The 16,001-nt window shown below is 44.6% G+C and overlaps 1 protein-coding gene across 1 annotated transcript in view; it reads right to left on the bottom strand.

Moving 5' to 3' along the window:
- Positions 1 to 971: 971 nt before the first annotated feature.
- Positions 972 to 16,001, bottom strand: part of LOC121005295 (proton channel OTOP3-like) — a 98,989-nt gene continuing 83,959 nt past the window's right edge. The window contains exons 2-7 of the mRNA XM_040437948.1: positions 11,199 to 11,546; positions 9,663 to 9,799; positions 8,337 to 8,395; positions 5,570 to 5,679; positions 4,243 to 5,447; positions 972 to 2,241 (exon numbers count right to left, since the gene is read on the bottom strand). Of these exons, the coding sequence (XP_040293882.1) occupies positions 2,071 to 2,241; positions 4,243 to 5,447; positions 5,570 to 5,679; positions 8,337 to 8,395; positions 9,663 to 9,799; positions 11,199 to 11,544 (2,028 nt within the window). The 5' untranslated portion in view covers positions 11,545 to 11,546 and the 3' untranslated portion in view covers positions 972 to 2,070. The remainder of the gene's footprint in view (positions 2,242 to 4,242; positions 5,448 to 5,569; positions 5,680 to 8,336; positions 8,396 to 9,662; positions 9,800 to 11,198; positions 11,547 to 16,001) is intronic.

Genomic DNA, 16,001 nt, shown 5'->3' with positions numbered 1-16,001 from the left:
GCCATGCCTCTTCTCAGACTGCATGATGCACACTGTGTATTAGTAGTCCAGGACACGTCTCTTTTGTCCAGCACTGCTCTCTGATTGGTTATTGCTGCTCATGTGAGTAGCGCTAGCCAATCTGGAAGCAGCAGGAAGTGCCTCGAACTACTCATGCGCAGCTTGCATCAGGTAGTCTGAGAAGTGGCACAACCATATTGGGTAGCAGAAGAGGAGCCCAGGAATCGGCAGATCAGGAGCTCAGTCGGTGAAATGGAGGGCACGGTGTAAGTGTACCATGCATTCCCCTGCTAATTGTACATTTCTATTTGGAACCAGAGGCTCACTTTAATGTAGCCTTACTTTAAAAATATAACTTTAAAGTCAATATTTTTTTTAAAGACAGTAAATTACAGCAACAACACATGATCTGCACTCATATGTTCTATATCTATAATCTCCCCCATTATAGAAACACATTGATAGTTCTGATCCATTTTGCCCAGATGCTGCAGCCAGGCCATGTAGCTTACAAGAGCTGAAAAGGTCCTAAGAGGAGACCAGTAGTGTTAATGGCGCTAGATAGGTGGGGGTCCTCTAACAGACTGAATCAGAGCCCAGGAGCTTCAGGGGATGCCACTGAAGATAGACATGCACACTGATCAGAATAAAGGGGAAGTCATACTGTGTACTTCATATCCAAGCGCAGCTCTCGCTCTACTATTTTTCCTTGGGGATAAAGGTGCCAGGAGTCTTCCAGATAATGCTCCCTGGATATGCAAGTTAGCTCTCTTCCAGAAGAAAGAAAAACATCAGTCTAGTGCAGGCATCCTCAACCTGCGGCCCTCCAGCTGTTGCAAAACTACAACTCCCAGCATGCCCGAACAGCCTACAGCTATCAGCCTACAGCAGGGCATTGTGGGAGTTGTAGTTTTTGAACAGCTGGAGGGCCGCAGGTTGACTAGAGATTTTAGCCAAGCCATAGTTTCATTTCAAGGCTCTTTATTGGGTCAGACATTGGATTACAGGCAGCTTTCTTCCTTCTGGAGGAGAGCTAATTTTATATCTGGGCACAACAATATAGCCTTTTCTCTTTATCTATGAATGATATAGCTCATATTATGCCTCCAAATGATCCCGGATCCAGTAGGACAGCTGCTTGTTTTGCAATGGGAGGATTTTGGATAGCTAATAAATTCCTAATAGAGTGGTGGTGGTCTTGATGCTACAGCCCCTATACCCCTGAAGATGCCACGTCATTGGCAAAACATATTGGCTCTTCTGAGACCTACTGCTATGTCAAAAATAGGGCCCCACCATGAGCTTTCTGTGCATGCAGAGTGTACTGTCTACTCACTGCTACAAGACTTCCCAAAATAGCCAAGTGAGTGCACTCAGCTTTTTTTGGACGTCTGATAACAATGGAGAGGACATGATGCATGCATTGCCACTCCTCCATTCACTGCTATAAGACTTCGGAAAATATCCAAGCCAGTGAGCTCCGAGGTAGCCTTGGCTAGTTTTGGAAGTCTCATAGCAGTCAATGGAGAAAGCTACGCATGTGCAGCATGCTTTCCATTCATGGTGGGGCCTTTCCTTGAAAGTAAAGAGTTATGATCATGTAGCTGTCCCTTAGGATGCATAAGGGGGCTATTTGTTGTACAACGTTGTAGTCTGCAGGTCATCTCACCAAAAACCTGCCAGATTTATTTATATCAGTCTACCCCTAAACCTTGTGCAGATATCACATTGGTACCTTCTTGTGGTCCAAAACCTTGCTATCCCCAAGGGGGATAATGTCCTCAGGGTAATGTCTACTTGCTTCCATACCAGTTAGCAGCTCAACACTGAGTAACCACTGGTGTCCTCATGATAACATATAGGGCTACACAGGTTTGTATAGGACGTTAAGCAGAAAACTTGATGTCTACAATCAGCAGAAAGCTCCCCATATTATTGTCATCAGTTTATGAATACTCAATAATGCTACACGCTTGTGGATTGTAGTAGTGTCTACTGCGCTGTCAAAATGTTCTGTGGTTGACATATTGCAATGTAGATCTTTGTAGACCTTGAGATGGAAGAACTGCATTACGCAGTGACATAGACCTCCAGCAACCCTCCAACACTGTGCATCCGGTAAAAGACTGATAATGGGAGCCCAATGTTGAGAATTGCAAACCAGACTGAAAAGCCATAATATTCAAGCTCCAGACCATTTACATACTGAGGATGACCTCCAAAAGCGGACATGATCCAGAACTGCAAATCAAAAAAGAAAAAAAAATCATGGTTTGTAATATGGAGAGGTAAACCATCATAATGCAGTGTGTATGCCAGTTTACATGTACAAAATGTCTGTCGTCTCATTTTCCTCCATCATTAGTATGAAAAAAACAGCCTTAGAGGGCAGCTAAAGACACTTGACATCTACTGGGCTGGCCACCACTATTACCAATGAACAGAGTTAGGCCTCTTGCACACAACCGTATGGCTTTTTCAGTATCTTGCGGTCTGCAAAAAACGGATCCGCAAAAAAAATAGCCATCACTGATCTATGGTGATCAGCTCACTGTTGGGGGAAGGGTGCTGTGCTAGAGAAGGTTGTCTTCATGGAATTGGAATTTAAAGGATTCGTCAGTCAGTTGCAAATTTCTTTGTATATCGGATATAAAGTTGTAAAATTGATGTCACCCGCCCACACTGATTTCATGTAATTTACACGAAAAGGTCCCGTTTATATGTTCTTGTGGTAGGCCTCCTTTTAGATGGACATACAAATGAAGATTTTCCTTACATACAATATACAGTGCTGCCCATAATTATTCATACCCTTGGCAAATTTTGACTTAAAGTTACTTTTGTTCAACCAGCAAGTAATTTTTTGACGGGAAATGACATAGGTGTCTCCCAAAAGATAACAAGACGATGTACAAGAGGCATTATTGTGGAAAAATAAAAACATTTCTCAGCTATTATTTACATTTGAGCAAGGCCAAGTTTCTCTGCAGACTGCCTGATGTTGTCGTTGAGAATCCTCATGTATTGCTCTTTTTTCATGGTGCCGTTTACTGTGATTAGGTTCCCTGGTCCATTGGCTGAAAAACGCCCCCAAAGCATTAGGTTCCCACCACCATGTTTGACAGTGGGGATGGTGTTCTTTGGGCTGAAGGCTTCTGCTTTTTTACGCCAAATGAAGGAAACATAATTGTGACCAAACAATTCAATTTTTGTTTCATCTGACCATAACACAGAAGACCAGAAGTCTTCTTCTTTGTCCAGAGGAGCTTTTGCAAAGGCCAAGCGAGCTTTTGTGTGCCTTATCTGGAGAAGTAGCGTCCTCCTTGGTCTGCATCCGTGGAACCCAGCAGTGTGCAGTGTCCGTTGGATTGTCTGCCTTGAGACATTGCCACCAGCAGAGCCCAGATTCACCAGGATAGCCTTGGTGCTGATCCTTGGATTCTTTTTCACCTCTCTAACTATCCTCCCGGCCAGCACAGGTGTCACTTTTGGCTTCCGACCACGTCCTCTGAGATTTTTCACAGTGCGGAACATCTTGCATTTTTTTTTATAATACTTTGCACTGTAGCCACTGGAACTTGAAAACATTTAGAAATGGCCTTGTAGCCCTTTCCTGACTTGTGAGCAACCACAATGCGCAGCCGCAGGTCCTCACTGAGCTCCTTTGTCTTAGCCATGACTGTCCACAAACCAACTGCAGAGAGCTGCTGTTTTTCACCTGTTGAGTTGATTAAAACAGCTGTTCCCAATTAATCAGGATAATTAGGATGCTTTAGAGCAGCTTGGACTATTTGGAATGGTATAGAACTTTTGATTTTCCCACAGACTGTGACAGTTTGTGAAGGGTATGAATAATTTTGGACTGGACACTTTTTGCTCAAATGTAAATAAAAGCTGAGAAATGGTTTTTTTTTGTACATTGTCTTATTATCGTTTGGGAGACACCTATGTCATTTTCCGTCAAAAAATTACTTGCTGGTTGAATAAAAGTAACTTTAAGTCAAAATTTGCCTGGGGTATGAATAATTATGGGCAGCACTGTATAACCAGATTTGCAATAGACCGACCAATCCTTCCAATTCTAAACTTCTCAGGAGAACCCTCCTTAGTGCATTTGCTCAAATCCATGCAGACAATCTTGATTTGTACGTCCCTCTAAAAAGAGACCTAGCACAAGAAAATACAAACCGGACCCAAATTCATTTGGGGCTAGAAAACTTTTTGGGAAAGAATATAACTCACCATAACATTGCAGAGCACTAAAAAAAGCGCCACCTCCTTCACCAATCTGCGGCTGACACTGAGTTGTCCAACGCTTTGTAAATAAGCCACAGATGCCCTGCGAATCTCAACCATGGAGAGCCTACGAGGGGCTTCCTCGTGTTCCTCTTTGTTCTCCTTTTGGGCCTGTAGATAGTAATGCTCCTTGTGCTCTTTCCTCATTCCCTCTATAATAAAAATATTCTGAAACATATGCTGTAGGATCATCAGGATGGAGGACGACAGGTTTAAAGAGTTGAGCAGATTCCATGAACCAGTGGCTACAATAGCGACTATGGAATAATAAGAAATGGAGAATTGACCAAGGGAAGCTCCAAGCAGGAGAATAATTTCCAGACTGCGGGTGTAGTTTTTAGGTAGACTTCTGTGGTGGATGTTCTTCTCCCTTTGGTGTGTATTTATCTCTGTGCTGACTTTTCTCTTTGTCGGATGATTATTGAGATCTAGATGTTCCTCATGTTCTTTATGCAGGTCATGCATTTCAGTATCTCCATTGTGTGTTTCATTCTTTGCTTGTTTTTCATCATGCTCACAGTTTTCCTCCTCAGCTGTTGTGCTACACCCAATATGTTCCTGAAACTCAACGTTACTATTTTCTACCTCTTTTGACTGTCTGCTCTCCTCTACTTCTCCTTCCGACTGTCCATGGTGTTTATTCTCCACGTTCCTATGCCTACATTCTTTACTCTTTTTCTGCCTCTTTTCTTTTCTCAGTTTTTCAGGGGTTTCACTATTTTCATTATCCTGTCTTGTGTGCGCCATGTGCCGTTTATCTCTAAATGTTTGGGCAATTATCCCTATGATGCAGGCTATAACCATGATGGAGAGCAGAATGATACTGTACATAAAATATAAGATGAAGGAGGCAGTGACCACAACTCCCCCTGAAGCTTGTACTTGATACTGGATGAAGATGCAAATTCCAACTAGTAGTGCACTGACACCTAGAAGTGGACCATAAAGGACTCCGTGCAGACGAAAGGCAGGGTGGGAGGATCCAGAGTGGTGAACTTCTCTCCTGCCAACGTTCCTCCACATTATGAAAAGCATGGATGCACAAATCAGACTGTACTCAAGGTTGAAAGGGTATAACGTTACATAGCCTCGCTGAAAGGTCCAACATGTGGAATATTTAGGGCATAGGCATCCGGTGCCTTCAACTTCATCTAGAGACAGAGGTAACATTAAGTTAATTATGGAACTCAATGACCATTAAGTATTCAAAAAGGATCGAAAAAGTCCTAAAATATTGCAAAGGCATTGTAGGTTTTGGGTCAGGATTACTTGCCTGATGTGGTGTTTGAATGTAAGCTCTCCATGTCTTGGTGCACAGAGTCATTGATCACAGCCAGGAGCCAAAGCAGTAAATGGGTGGCCAGCGTTAACATAATGCCCCATCTGGAAATGAAACTGAAGTGAGCATCTGACAGGACAATGGTGAAATTGTAACATTTGTCCTGTAAACCAGGGTTCCTCAACTCCAGTCCTCGGGGCCCACTTGCCGGTCATGTTTTCAGGGTTTCCTTAGGCCCCTTTCACACGGGTGAGAATTCCGTGCGGGTGCGATGCGTGAGGTGAACGCATTGCACCCGCACTGAATCCGGACCCATTCACTTCAATGGGGCTGCTCAGATGAGCGGTGATTTTCACGCATCACTTATGCGTTGCGTGAAAATCACAGCATGTTCTATATTCTGCGTTTTTCACGTAACGCAGGCCCCATAGAAATAAATGGGTCTGCATGAAAATCGCAAGCATCCGCAAGCAAGTGCGGATGCGGTGCGATTTTCACGCATGGTTGCTAGGAGATGATGTAAGTAAATTGATAAAAGTCAATTTACTGTATTATTTTCCCTTATAACATGGTTATAAAGGAAAATAATAGCATTCTTAATACAGAATGCTTACTAAAATGTCCATTGAGGGGTTAAAAAATAAAAAAAACATTAATTCACCTCATCCACTTGTTCGCGCAGCCAGCATCATCTTCTTTCTTCTTCTTTCAGGACATGCAAAAGGACCTTTCATGACGTAATCATTTCTATATATATATAAATAATTTCTATCTTCATTCAGCAGGACCTGCGCTGATGTCACCGTGCTCACCACGTGGTGAGCGCGATTACGTCATGAAAGGTCGTTTTGCAGGTCCTGAAAGAAGATGATGCCGGCTGCGCGAACAGTCTGTATTAAGAATGCTATTATTTTCCCTAATAACCATGTTATAACGGAAAATAATAAATAAATATACAGAACACCTAAACCCAAACCCGAACTTCAGTGAAGAAGTCCGGGTTCGGGTCTGGGTACCACAGTCCATTTTTTTATCACGCGCATGCAAAACGCATTGCACCCGCGCGATAAAAACTGAACATCGGAACGCAATAGCAGTCAAAACTGACTGCAATTGTGTACCTACTAGCACGATTTTCCCTGATCGCAGACGCAATGCATCCGAACCTAATCCGGACACGCTCGTCTGCAAGGGGCCTTAGTATTGAGCAGGTGATATAATTAGTGTCAGTGCATCAGGACTTACCTCAGGTATTCATTCTGTGGGATATTCTCAAATCATAACTGGTAGGTGGGCCCTGAGGACTGGAGTTGAGGAGCACTGTTGTAAACCTTCAGACAACTATAGTGGGCTTGTTCACACGACCGTATGTATTTTGCGGTCCGCAAAATATACGGATGACGTCCGTGTGCATTCCGTTTTGTGCGGAACGGAACAGCTGGCCCCTGATAGAACAGTTCTATCCTTGTCCGTAATGTGGACAATAATAGGACATGTTATATTTTTTTGCGGAACGGAAATACGGACATACGGAATCGGAATGCACACGGAGTACCTTCTGTTTTTCTGAGGAACCATTGAAGTGAATGGTTCCGCATACGGAACGCAAAAAACGGAACGTAAACAGAAAAAACATACAGTCGTGTGAATGAGCCCTAAAAGAGTGGAAAAATCTGAGACAAAATCTGCACAGATTTGGTTGCGTTATTTTCTGCAGCATTTTCCACTACAGAATCAGTTTCCCATTGAATTTGATGGCGAAATTCTCATACAGAAAAAATCCGCAACAAAATCCACAGGCCCTAAAACATCTTATCCGGCCCTAAAACATGCCGCCCGTGTAAAACAGGCCTAAGGCGTATAGCTTTTTCAGTATTGTCTGCAAAAACGGATCCGCAAAAAATACGGATGACGTCCGTGTGCATTCCGTTTTGTGCGGAACGGAACAGCTGGCCCCTGATAGAACAGTCCTATCCTTGTCTTTTCCGGCACTGAGTTCCGTCATAAGGGCTCAATACTGGAAAAGAACTGATCAGTTTTATCCCCATGCATTCTGAATGGAGAGAAATCCGTAATTGAAATGTAAAAAATACCTCAACGTCGGATCCGTCCTTCTGGTCTGCACATGCGCAGACCGGTAAAAATGTGAAAAAAAAACATATGACAAACGGAGAGACGGATCCGTTCTTGCAATGCATTTGTGAGACGGATCCGCATCCGGATCCGTCTACAAAGGCTGCACGTTTACATGCAGATTGCCTGCTCCGACAGGCAGTTCTGGCGACGGAACTGCTTGGCGGATCACTCTGCCGCAAGTGTGAAAGTAGCCTTACGGACAAGGATAGTACTGTTCTATCAGGAATGCACACGGACGTCATCCGTATTTTCGGCGGATCTGTTTTTTGTGGACCGCAAAATACTGAAAAAAACATACAGTCGTGTGCAAGAGGCCTAACTCGCACCAAAACAAATCTGCACCTGTGGATTTTCTGGCAGAAAATTCTGCCACGTGTGAGTGCACCCTTTATCAGGGAATAAGTCAATAAAGGGGTTGTCCAACATTCAATATTTGTCACCTATCCTATCTGATTGATGGAGGTCCCACTGGTGGCTAGGACGGTGGTCCCGAGCTTTGCCTATTCCTCTTGTGGATAGGTGAATTGTGGGGAAACCCCTTCCACTGAAAGTCCTTGAAACCTCTTTGATCCCATTCCACAATATCTCATCTCGCATGTCGCATGTCACAATACTTTATACGCACCTACTTATATTGTGCTGCACCTGGACGCAGTCCCTGCAGCAAACCCACAGGAGCAACATCTGCAAAGAAAAGACATTATGATCACTATTCATCCCACGGAACGATACACTGGTAAGGATGAGTTCACACATAGGTTCTGGTGGTGTTCCGGTGTAATTTCTTTTTTTTGTGTGCCTTTTTGCAGCAAAAACACCAGCTCCAGATTGTTTACTGAAGGTCAAAAGGAAGTATGAAACATAGGACACACAAAAGCGTTTTTTATTTTTGGTCCTGATGTTCATTAGGTGTTTTTTCAGACTTCTTTTCAAAGCGCAGTCTGCTGGCGCCTCTTGGTGTTTGTTTCATCTTCTCTATAGGGGAAAAACACCATGAACAAAAGGCAAAAAAAAAAAACAGAAAAAATATATCACCAAAAACATGGCAAAAAGCTTAGGTGTAAAAATAAAATGCATGAGGTGATTCTAGTGTTTTTACTGGTAGACAATTTGTGTGTAGGGACACATATACTGTCATTCTGAAAAAAATGATGCTAGAAACCCCAAAACAATTTAAAAAAAAGTATACAGAATGGAAAGGAACACGACCGGTTTCTATGGAGTGTTCTGAGTTGTGAAATAAAGCCAAAGCAAATCCCATGTGTGTAGGAACCCTAAAACCATTCTGAATCCCACTGTTTAAAGAGGATTTCCACACGACATATTTGTCATGTATCCGTAAATCAGAAGGTAGAGTAGATGTAGAGTACCATTTTTCTCTGCAGAAGTGGAAGAGCGGCCTATGTTGCTTGTCACAATTGAAATTGCTTCTTACAAATGACAACATACCGTAACGTCAACCTGTACACATCATCTACCTATAGCAAAGTGATAGTTTCACCCAGAGCAGCTGAGACTTTTTGAAATATGACTAGAAAAATGCCAAAATCTCTGTCCATTTGACAGAACCTAATGGTCCATCAGGCGCCAAAACCAACGAGGTCCTTCAGGCGCCAAAACCAACGAGGTCCTTCAGGCGCCAAAACCAATGAGATCCTTCAGGCGCCAAAACCAATGAGGTCCTTCAGGCGCCACTGGTGTGACGGACACCACTTGAAGTCTGCTCGTCTAATTTGACAGAACAGAAAAACTATGGAACGCCTGAACTTCTTTGGCACCAGTCAGATTTCCATCCATGAAAATCTGTGGCACAAAACGTTAAGGAAACCATCATTGATGTGAATAGCAGTGGACCCGTGAAGCTTCTTGTCCAATATTATTGGCAGGTGCATACATTCAATCCTAAATCCAATGCAGGACTAAGACATTTCAGCATCTCAGAGTGTGTTACCTGTATGATTGTAAAGATGATTTTGATGACGGAGAAGACAATATCAATTGGCAGCTTACAAGAGAACAGACTTGAATCATAGCAAATTTTAAAGACAGCTACCAGGAGGCTGCAGGTTCCAAATAGAATAAGGGATGCTGAAGAGAAGAACAAATGGTTTCAATACTCAGAAGACACTTTAACACTGTATGAGATGAGCAAATGGGTCTGTTTATTGTCTTAAAAATATGTTCTCAAATACTTAAAAAAACAATAAAAACAACTTCAAGGGGATGTTCATGACTTTGATACTGATGGCCTATCCTCAGGACGGGCCATCAATACCTGATTGGCGGGGGTCTGACACCCTTCACCTCCGTCTACTACACAATAGATGGAAGTGTGTAGTACCAACGCTGGAGATGTGCCAAAACAGCTGGGTAACGGGGTGTCGGACCTCCCTTTAAAGGTCAAACCCACCAATGCAATTCAATAAATAGATTGTTAAGGCCATTGGATCACAGGCCTATCTAAAGATGATTTTAAATTTTTGGACCACGCTGCATATTAGACTCCAATGTTCAATACACCCCTAAGACCAGGGACACTTTAGGAGTGTTCACCCATTTTATGTAGCTGAGTTATATTTAAAGTTCTTGTCCCAAGATTTAAAAGGGTTGTCCGGGTGCAGAGCTGAACCCCAGCATACCCATATTTTCACCCCTCCGGCCTCCCTTTTATGAGCACGGCAGCATTTCATGCTTCGCTGCTCTCTCTTGCCTTGCGCTGTATTGCGCGGGGCAAGGGCTGTTTGTTTATATTTTTTACACTGCTAGGCGGAGGCTTCTGCCTAGCAGTGTTGCCGGTGACATCATCGGCTCTGATGGGCGGGCTTTAGCGCTGTCCTAGCCGTTTTACAGGCTAGGGCAGCTCTAAAGCCCGCCCATTAGTGCTGGTGATGTCACTGGGCTCACTGCTAGGCAGAAGCAGCCTCCACCTAGCTTACCCTATGGAAAGCCCGATATGTTACCGGATCTCCTGAAAAAGTCTTTGCCCTGCGATATTCAGCGTGGGGCAAAGGAGAGCATTGGAACATGGAATTCTCTGATGCTCATATCAGGGGGGCTGCCTGGGTGAAAATGGGGGTATGTCTGGATTCAGCTCTGAACCCAGACAACCCCTTTAAGCCTCTTAGTGAAGGGTCCAACCACTGGGACCCCCACTGTTCGTGAGAATGTAGGTCCTGTATGAATGGATTGGTGGTTGAGCATTTGCGCTCCTTCTCCATTCATATGTATGGGACTGTAGTAGATGGCCGTGTGCTGTATACGACTAGGGATATCAGCCAAACCATCCGTCTGTAGACAGTCGGAGTTTTAGCTCTTCAGCAGTACAAGCTACTGCATGCACAGTAGATCTGCTTCTATATATTGACTATCATTTATGAGGTCATTGAGATGCATTTCACAACCACAAATGATTAATACTGTAACTGTGTGAGCTACGGAGCAGTCATATAGACAGCAGACCCATTTCTATGCATCTCCTTTTACTGACCTTTCAGCCATAGTGCACCAGCGTGGTGGTCTTGTAGAACTGCCTTTGTTTTTCTGCGTGTCCATGCTAAATAGTAGATTGCCCAGGCTGAACTGAAGAGCATTAGGACTGAGAGATAGATGTAAGAGTTCTCGGCAGGCATTGAGCTGATAACCACACTACTGATCAGTGCAGCACCCAGGAATACCACGTTCATGGCCAGTAGTCCTGAGAAAAGTCGTCCAGAGACTCTTGCTCGCTTATGATGAATCAATGTAGATGGGCAATGTCGGTGGAGCCATGAATGTTCATAGCTTATACTGAAACCTTCATGGGTGATAGGCTGGTTTGGCTCTCCAAGTGGCATGTCTAAAAAGAATTAATGCAATAATTAAATAAAATATTAAAGCGGATTATCCAGAACACCTAGTTGCCAACATGTCAATGTCATATTGTTACTCCCTAGTGTGCAGACATCTAAATCAGGGCTGGGGGAAGAAAACGGCATGTTAACATTTCTAAGGCACGTATAATGTAAAGGGTGACCTATGTGATGGATAGTGCTTGACAGGTTGATGACACACACCTAAACAACTGAAGTTTAAAGGGGTTTTCTGGGATTTCGATACTGATGACCTATCCTCAGGATAAGGCCTCATGCACACGACCGTTGTTGTGTTCCGTTCCGCAAAATGGGGTTCCGTTGTTCCGTGATCTGTTTCCGTTTTTGTTTCCGTGTGTCTTCCTTTATTTTTGGAGGACCACCAGACATAAAGGAATGTTAAAAAAAAGTCTAAGACAGGTTTGCCATGCAAATGATAGGAAAAAAAGGGACGCGCGAACGCGGATGACAATCTTGTGTGCCTCCGCGTTTTTTAACACTTCCATTGACTTGAATGGGGCCGCAAACAGTTTTCCGTGAAAATAATAGGACAGGTTATATTTTTTTGACGGACTGGAACCACGGATCACGGACGCGGATGGCAAACGGTGCATTAGCTGAGTTTTCAACGGACCCATTGAAAATCAATGGGTCCGCAGAAAATCACGAAAAACGGAGCAATGGACACGGAATAAAACAACGGTCGTGTGCATGAGGCCTAAGGACTTGTTTTTCTCGGCCTCTGTTCCATTTTTTCTGCGGATAGGATGGGGACCCATTCATTTCAATGGGTCAGCAAAAAAATGCTGATAGTTCATCTGTTTATGTTCCGCGTCCGTTGTCCGTGTTTCCCTTCAGCAAAAAAAATAGTGCATGTCCTACTTTTTTCACATTTGCGGACAAGGATAGGCATTTATTACAAGGGATCTGTGGAAACAAATGGATCCTCCAAAAAAAACGGATGCCGCATCTGTTTTTTTTTAGCGGACGCACAATTTGCAGACGCAAAAAACAACTGTCGTGTGCATGAGGCCAAATTCATCAGTACATGATCGGTAGGGGTCTGACAACACGGACCCCCGCTGATCAGCTGTTTGAGAAGGCACCAATGCTCCTGTGAGAGCCGCTGCCTCCTCACAGCTTACCAAGCACAGTGCGTACATTATATAGCGGCTATTGAAGTGAATGGGACTTCAAGCATAGCCAGCATACAATGTACGGCGCTGTGCTTGGTAAGCATGGAGACGGCCGCTGAACTCACAGGAGCACCAGTGCTTTCTCAAACAGCTGATTGGCGGGGGTCCTGGGTGTCAGACCCCCACCGATCATGTACTGATGACCTATCCTGAGGATAGGTTGGATAGGATAGGACGCGGCTGTGCTGGGCTCAAGTACAATGTGGCCGAAATGGCCCCTGCAGTCTCTAATTAATCCAATGAGACTGTTCAGTGGCTCTGTATTGTTAATGGACAGCACCAGGCGGCCCTTAATAATGCAGACTGGCTAAAAAGTGCGGTTTCATTAGTTTAATCAGAGCTTGCTGCGGCTGTACAGCTTTGTGGTATGTGAACGCAGCACATCTGCGTCGCAAGCCCCACACTACCATGCTGTGTGGTCCTACCCAAAGGGTGAGATCTGTGGGCAAAACCGCAACAAAATCTACAAGTTACACATGCAGATTTTGTCTGGCACTAATGCCATTATAGTCAATGGGCTCCGGCAGCGAAAGGCAATATCCAGCCATGCCAGATAAGATGGACTTCAGCAGGTTGTTCCTCTGCCGGAACAGCCTGCCAGATGCCTATAACGGAGCAGGAGAACGGAGAGGCTGAACGCTAATGTGAACTCAGCCTTAGGCCTCCTGCACACGACCGTATGGCTTTTTCAGTATTTTGTGGTCTGCAAAAAACCGATCCGCAAAAAATACGGATGACGTCCGTGTGCATTCCAGAACAGCTGGCCCCTGATAGAACAGTACTATCCTTGTCCGTTAGGGTACTTTCACTCTTGCGACAAAGGATTCCGGCAGGCAGACCGTAAGAACGGATCCGTCAATGTGGCAATTTTACTAATACATTTCATTGGAAATTAATGCCGGATCTGGCATTCCGGTAAGTGTAAGTGTAAGAGGGACTGAACTGAAGACATCCTGATATCATACTGAACGGATTGCTCTCCATTCAGAATGCATTAGGATAAAACTGATCAGTTTTTTCCAGTATTGAGCCCCTAGGACGGAACTCAATACCAGAAAAGAAAAATGCTAGTGTGAAAGTACCCTTAGGATCCATTCAGACGTCCGTAATGCATTGCGGATCCGCAATACACCCAGCCGGCAATTGCGGACAAGATTAGGACATGTTCTATTTTTTTCCGGAGCTCCGGACCGGAAGATCAGGGGCGCCCTCCGGAAATGCGGATTTGGAGAGCACATAGTGTGCTCTCCGCATCCATTCCGTCCCTATAGAGAATGAATGTGTCCGCACCCGTTCCTCAATTTGCGGAAATGATGCGGACCCATTATACGGACGTGTGAGTGGAGCATTATGCGGACAATAATAGGACATGTTCTATTTTTGAACGGACTGGAAAAACAGAACTACTGAAACGGAAGGCATACGGAGTACCTTCTGTTTTTTTTTTTACGGATCAATTAAAATGAATGGTTCCGTATATGGAACGCAAAATACGTAGCGGAAACGGAAAAAAAAGTTTGTGTGCAATAGGCCTTAGTGTGAAACTAGCCTAAGGCTAAGTTCACACTTTAGTTATTTGGTCAGTTATTACCATTAGTAGTTGTGAGCCAAAACCAGGTGCGGGTGCAGTGTCCCAGTCGGGAGTGGTAGAGGAGCCCTTTATGTTTAAGGGTATTTGCAGAATGTCACTCTATGCTGTATACCAGTGGTATGGTCTATATGTAAACCACCACTTCACATTAGTCACCACTAAGTGGTGCTGTTACTAAAGATATATATCAGGATATAGGAAGGGTGAGGCAGATGATGAAAGCCATTTGATACCAGATGAAGTTATGAAGTGAAGCGCAGCAGTGAGAGCAGTGCAGCAAGGGCAGCACAAGTTTAGTTCTCAGCCAAGGAAAGCTACCTCCAGCATCAGAGCCAAGAAGTCAGACGCCTCAGCCAGGCTGAATGAGACAGATTAAGGGAGTGCACGACTAATGCTAGGGCTGTACCTGCTGTACCTGGAAGGGCTGACATTTAGCTACCCCTCTGAGATGTGCCAAGGGTAAGCCTTAACAAGAATCCCAGTGTGTTTAGAGAGTGAAAGGAGAGACTAGTGGAGACGAGAGTGTTACCTCAGCCTATAGACTCCATTAGCACCCAATGTGAGACAGGAGTTACCCTATGGTGCCTGTTCACACTCTACAGTGAAGTACCAGCTGTATTTGGAGCCACATTCCTCTATGGACAGTGTGGACACTTATGGAAATTGTCAGTAAGTTAGGAAGGCAGGACATATGTATAATGGCCATGTGAAGCAGTTTATTGATGTATACCCCACACCTGGAAGCAGAGGCGTGCTAAGGGTGCAGGGGAGGAAGGTGATGGCGGTCCGCTCTGGATGTCTACTCTGTGGGGGGTGCCAGAGCCCAGAAGCAATGAGCACTTCCATCAATACAGATGGAAGCGCTCATTGCTGGAGCGCCCGGGAGCTGCGGTCCTGTCACTCAGCTCCCCGACTCCATTTCTCCTGCACTGAATAGTGAAGCAGAAAGACTTCTCCCTGCTCCACCATTCAGCCTGCAGACACAGATCGCCTGGTTGGCCTGTGTGGGAGAAGCCTGCAGTCTGGGAATCTGCCTAAGCTCCGACCACACAGTGCTGCAGAGCGATCTGCGTCTGCAGGGGAGAGCTGGATGTGAGCTTCAGGAACGGGACAAGGCGAGTAGTCACTGTGTTTTTGGTTTCTTTGTTTTTTAACACAGAGGGCTTTACTACTGTGAAGGGGGTACAATAGGCATTTCTACTATGGAGGTGGCACAGAGGGCATTACTACTACAAAGGGGTACAGAGGGCAATACTACTACAAAGGGGCACAGAGGGCTTTACTGCTATGGAGGGGGCACAATGGGCATTACTACTATAGAGGGGGCACAATGGGCATTACTACTTTGAACGGGGTACAATGGGCATTACTACTACAAAGGGGGCACAATGGGTATTACTTGTATGAAGGGAGCACAATGGGCATTACTACTATCAATGGGTCAGAATGGGCATTACTACTATAAAGGGGGGGCAGAGGGCTTTACTACTGTGAAGGTGGCACAGAGGGCATTACTCCTGTGAAGGGGCACAGAGGGCATTACCACTGTTATGGGGGCACAGTTAGAGCATAACTACTCTGAATGGGCACAGAGAGAGCATTGCAACTGTGAAGGGGGCACAAATAGGGCATTACTACTGTGAAAGGGACACAGA

The sequence above is a fragment of the Bufo bufo genome, chromosome 6 (assembly GCF_905171765.1).
Source record: "Bufo bufo chromosome 6, aBufBuf1.1, whole genome shotgun sequence".
Taxonomy (NCBI): domain Eukaryota; kingdom Metazoa; phylum Chordata; class Amphibia; order Anura; family Bufonidae; genus Bufo; species Bufo bufo.
Note: the sequence above shows the minus strand (reverse complement) of the source record. Positions and strands in the feature narration are given on the sequence as shown.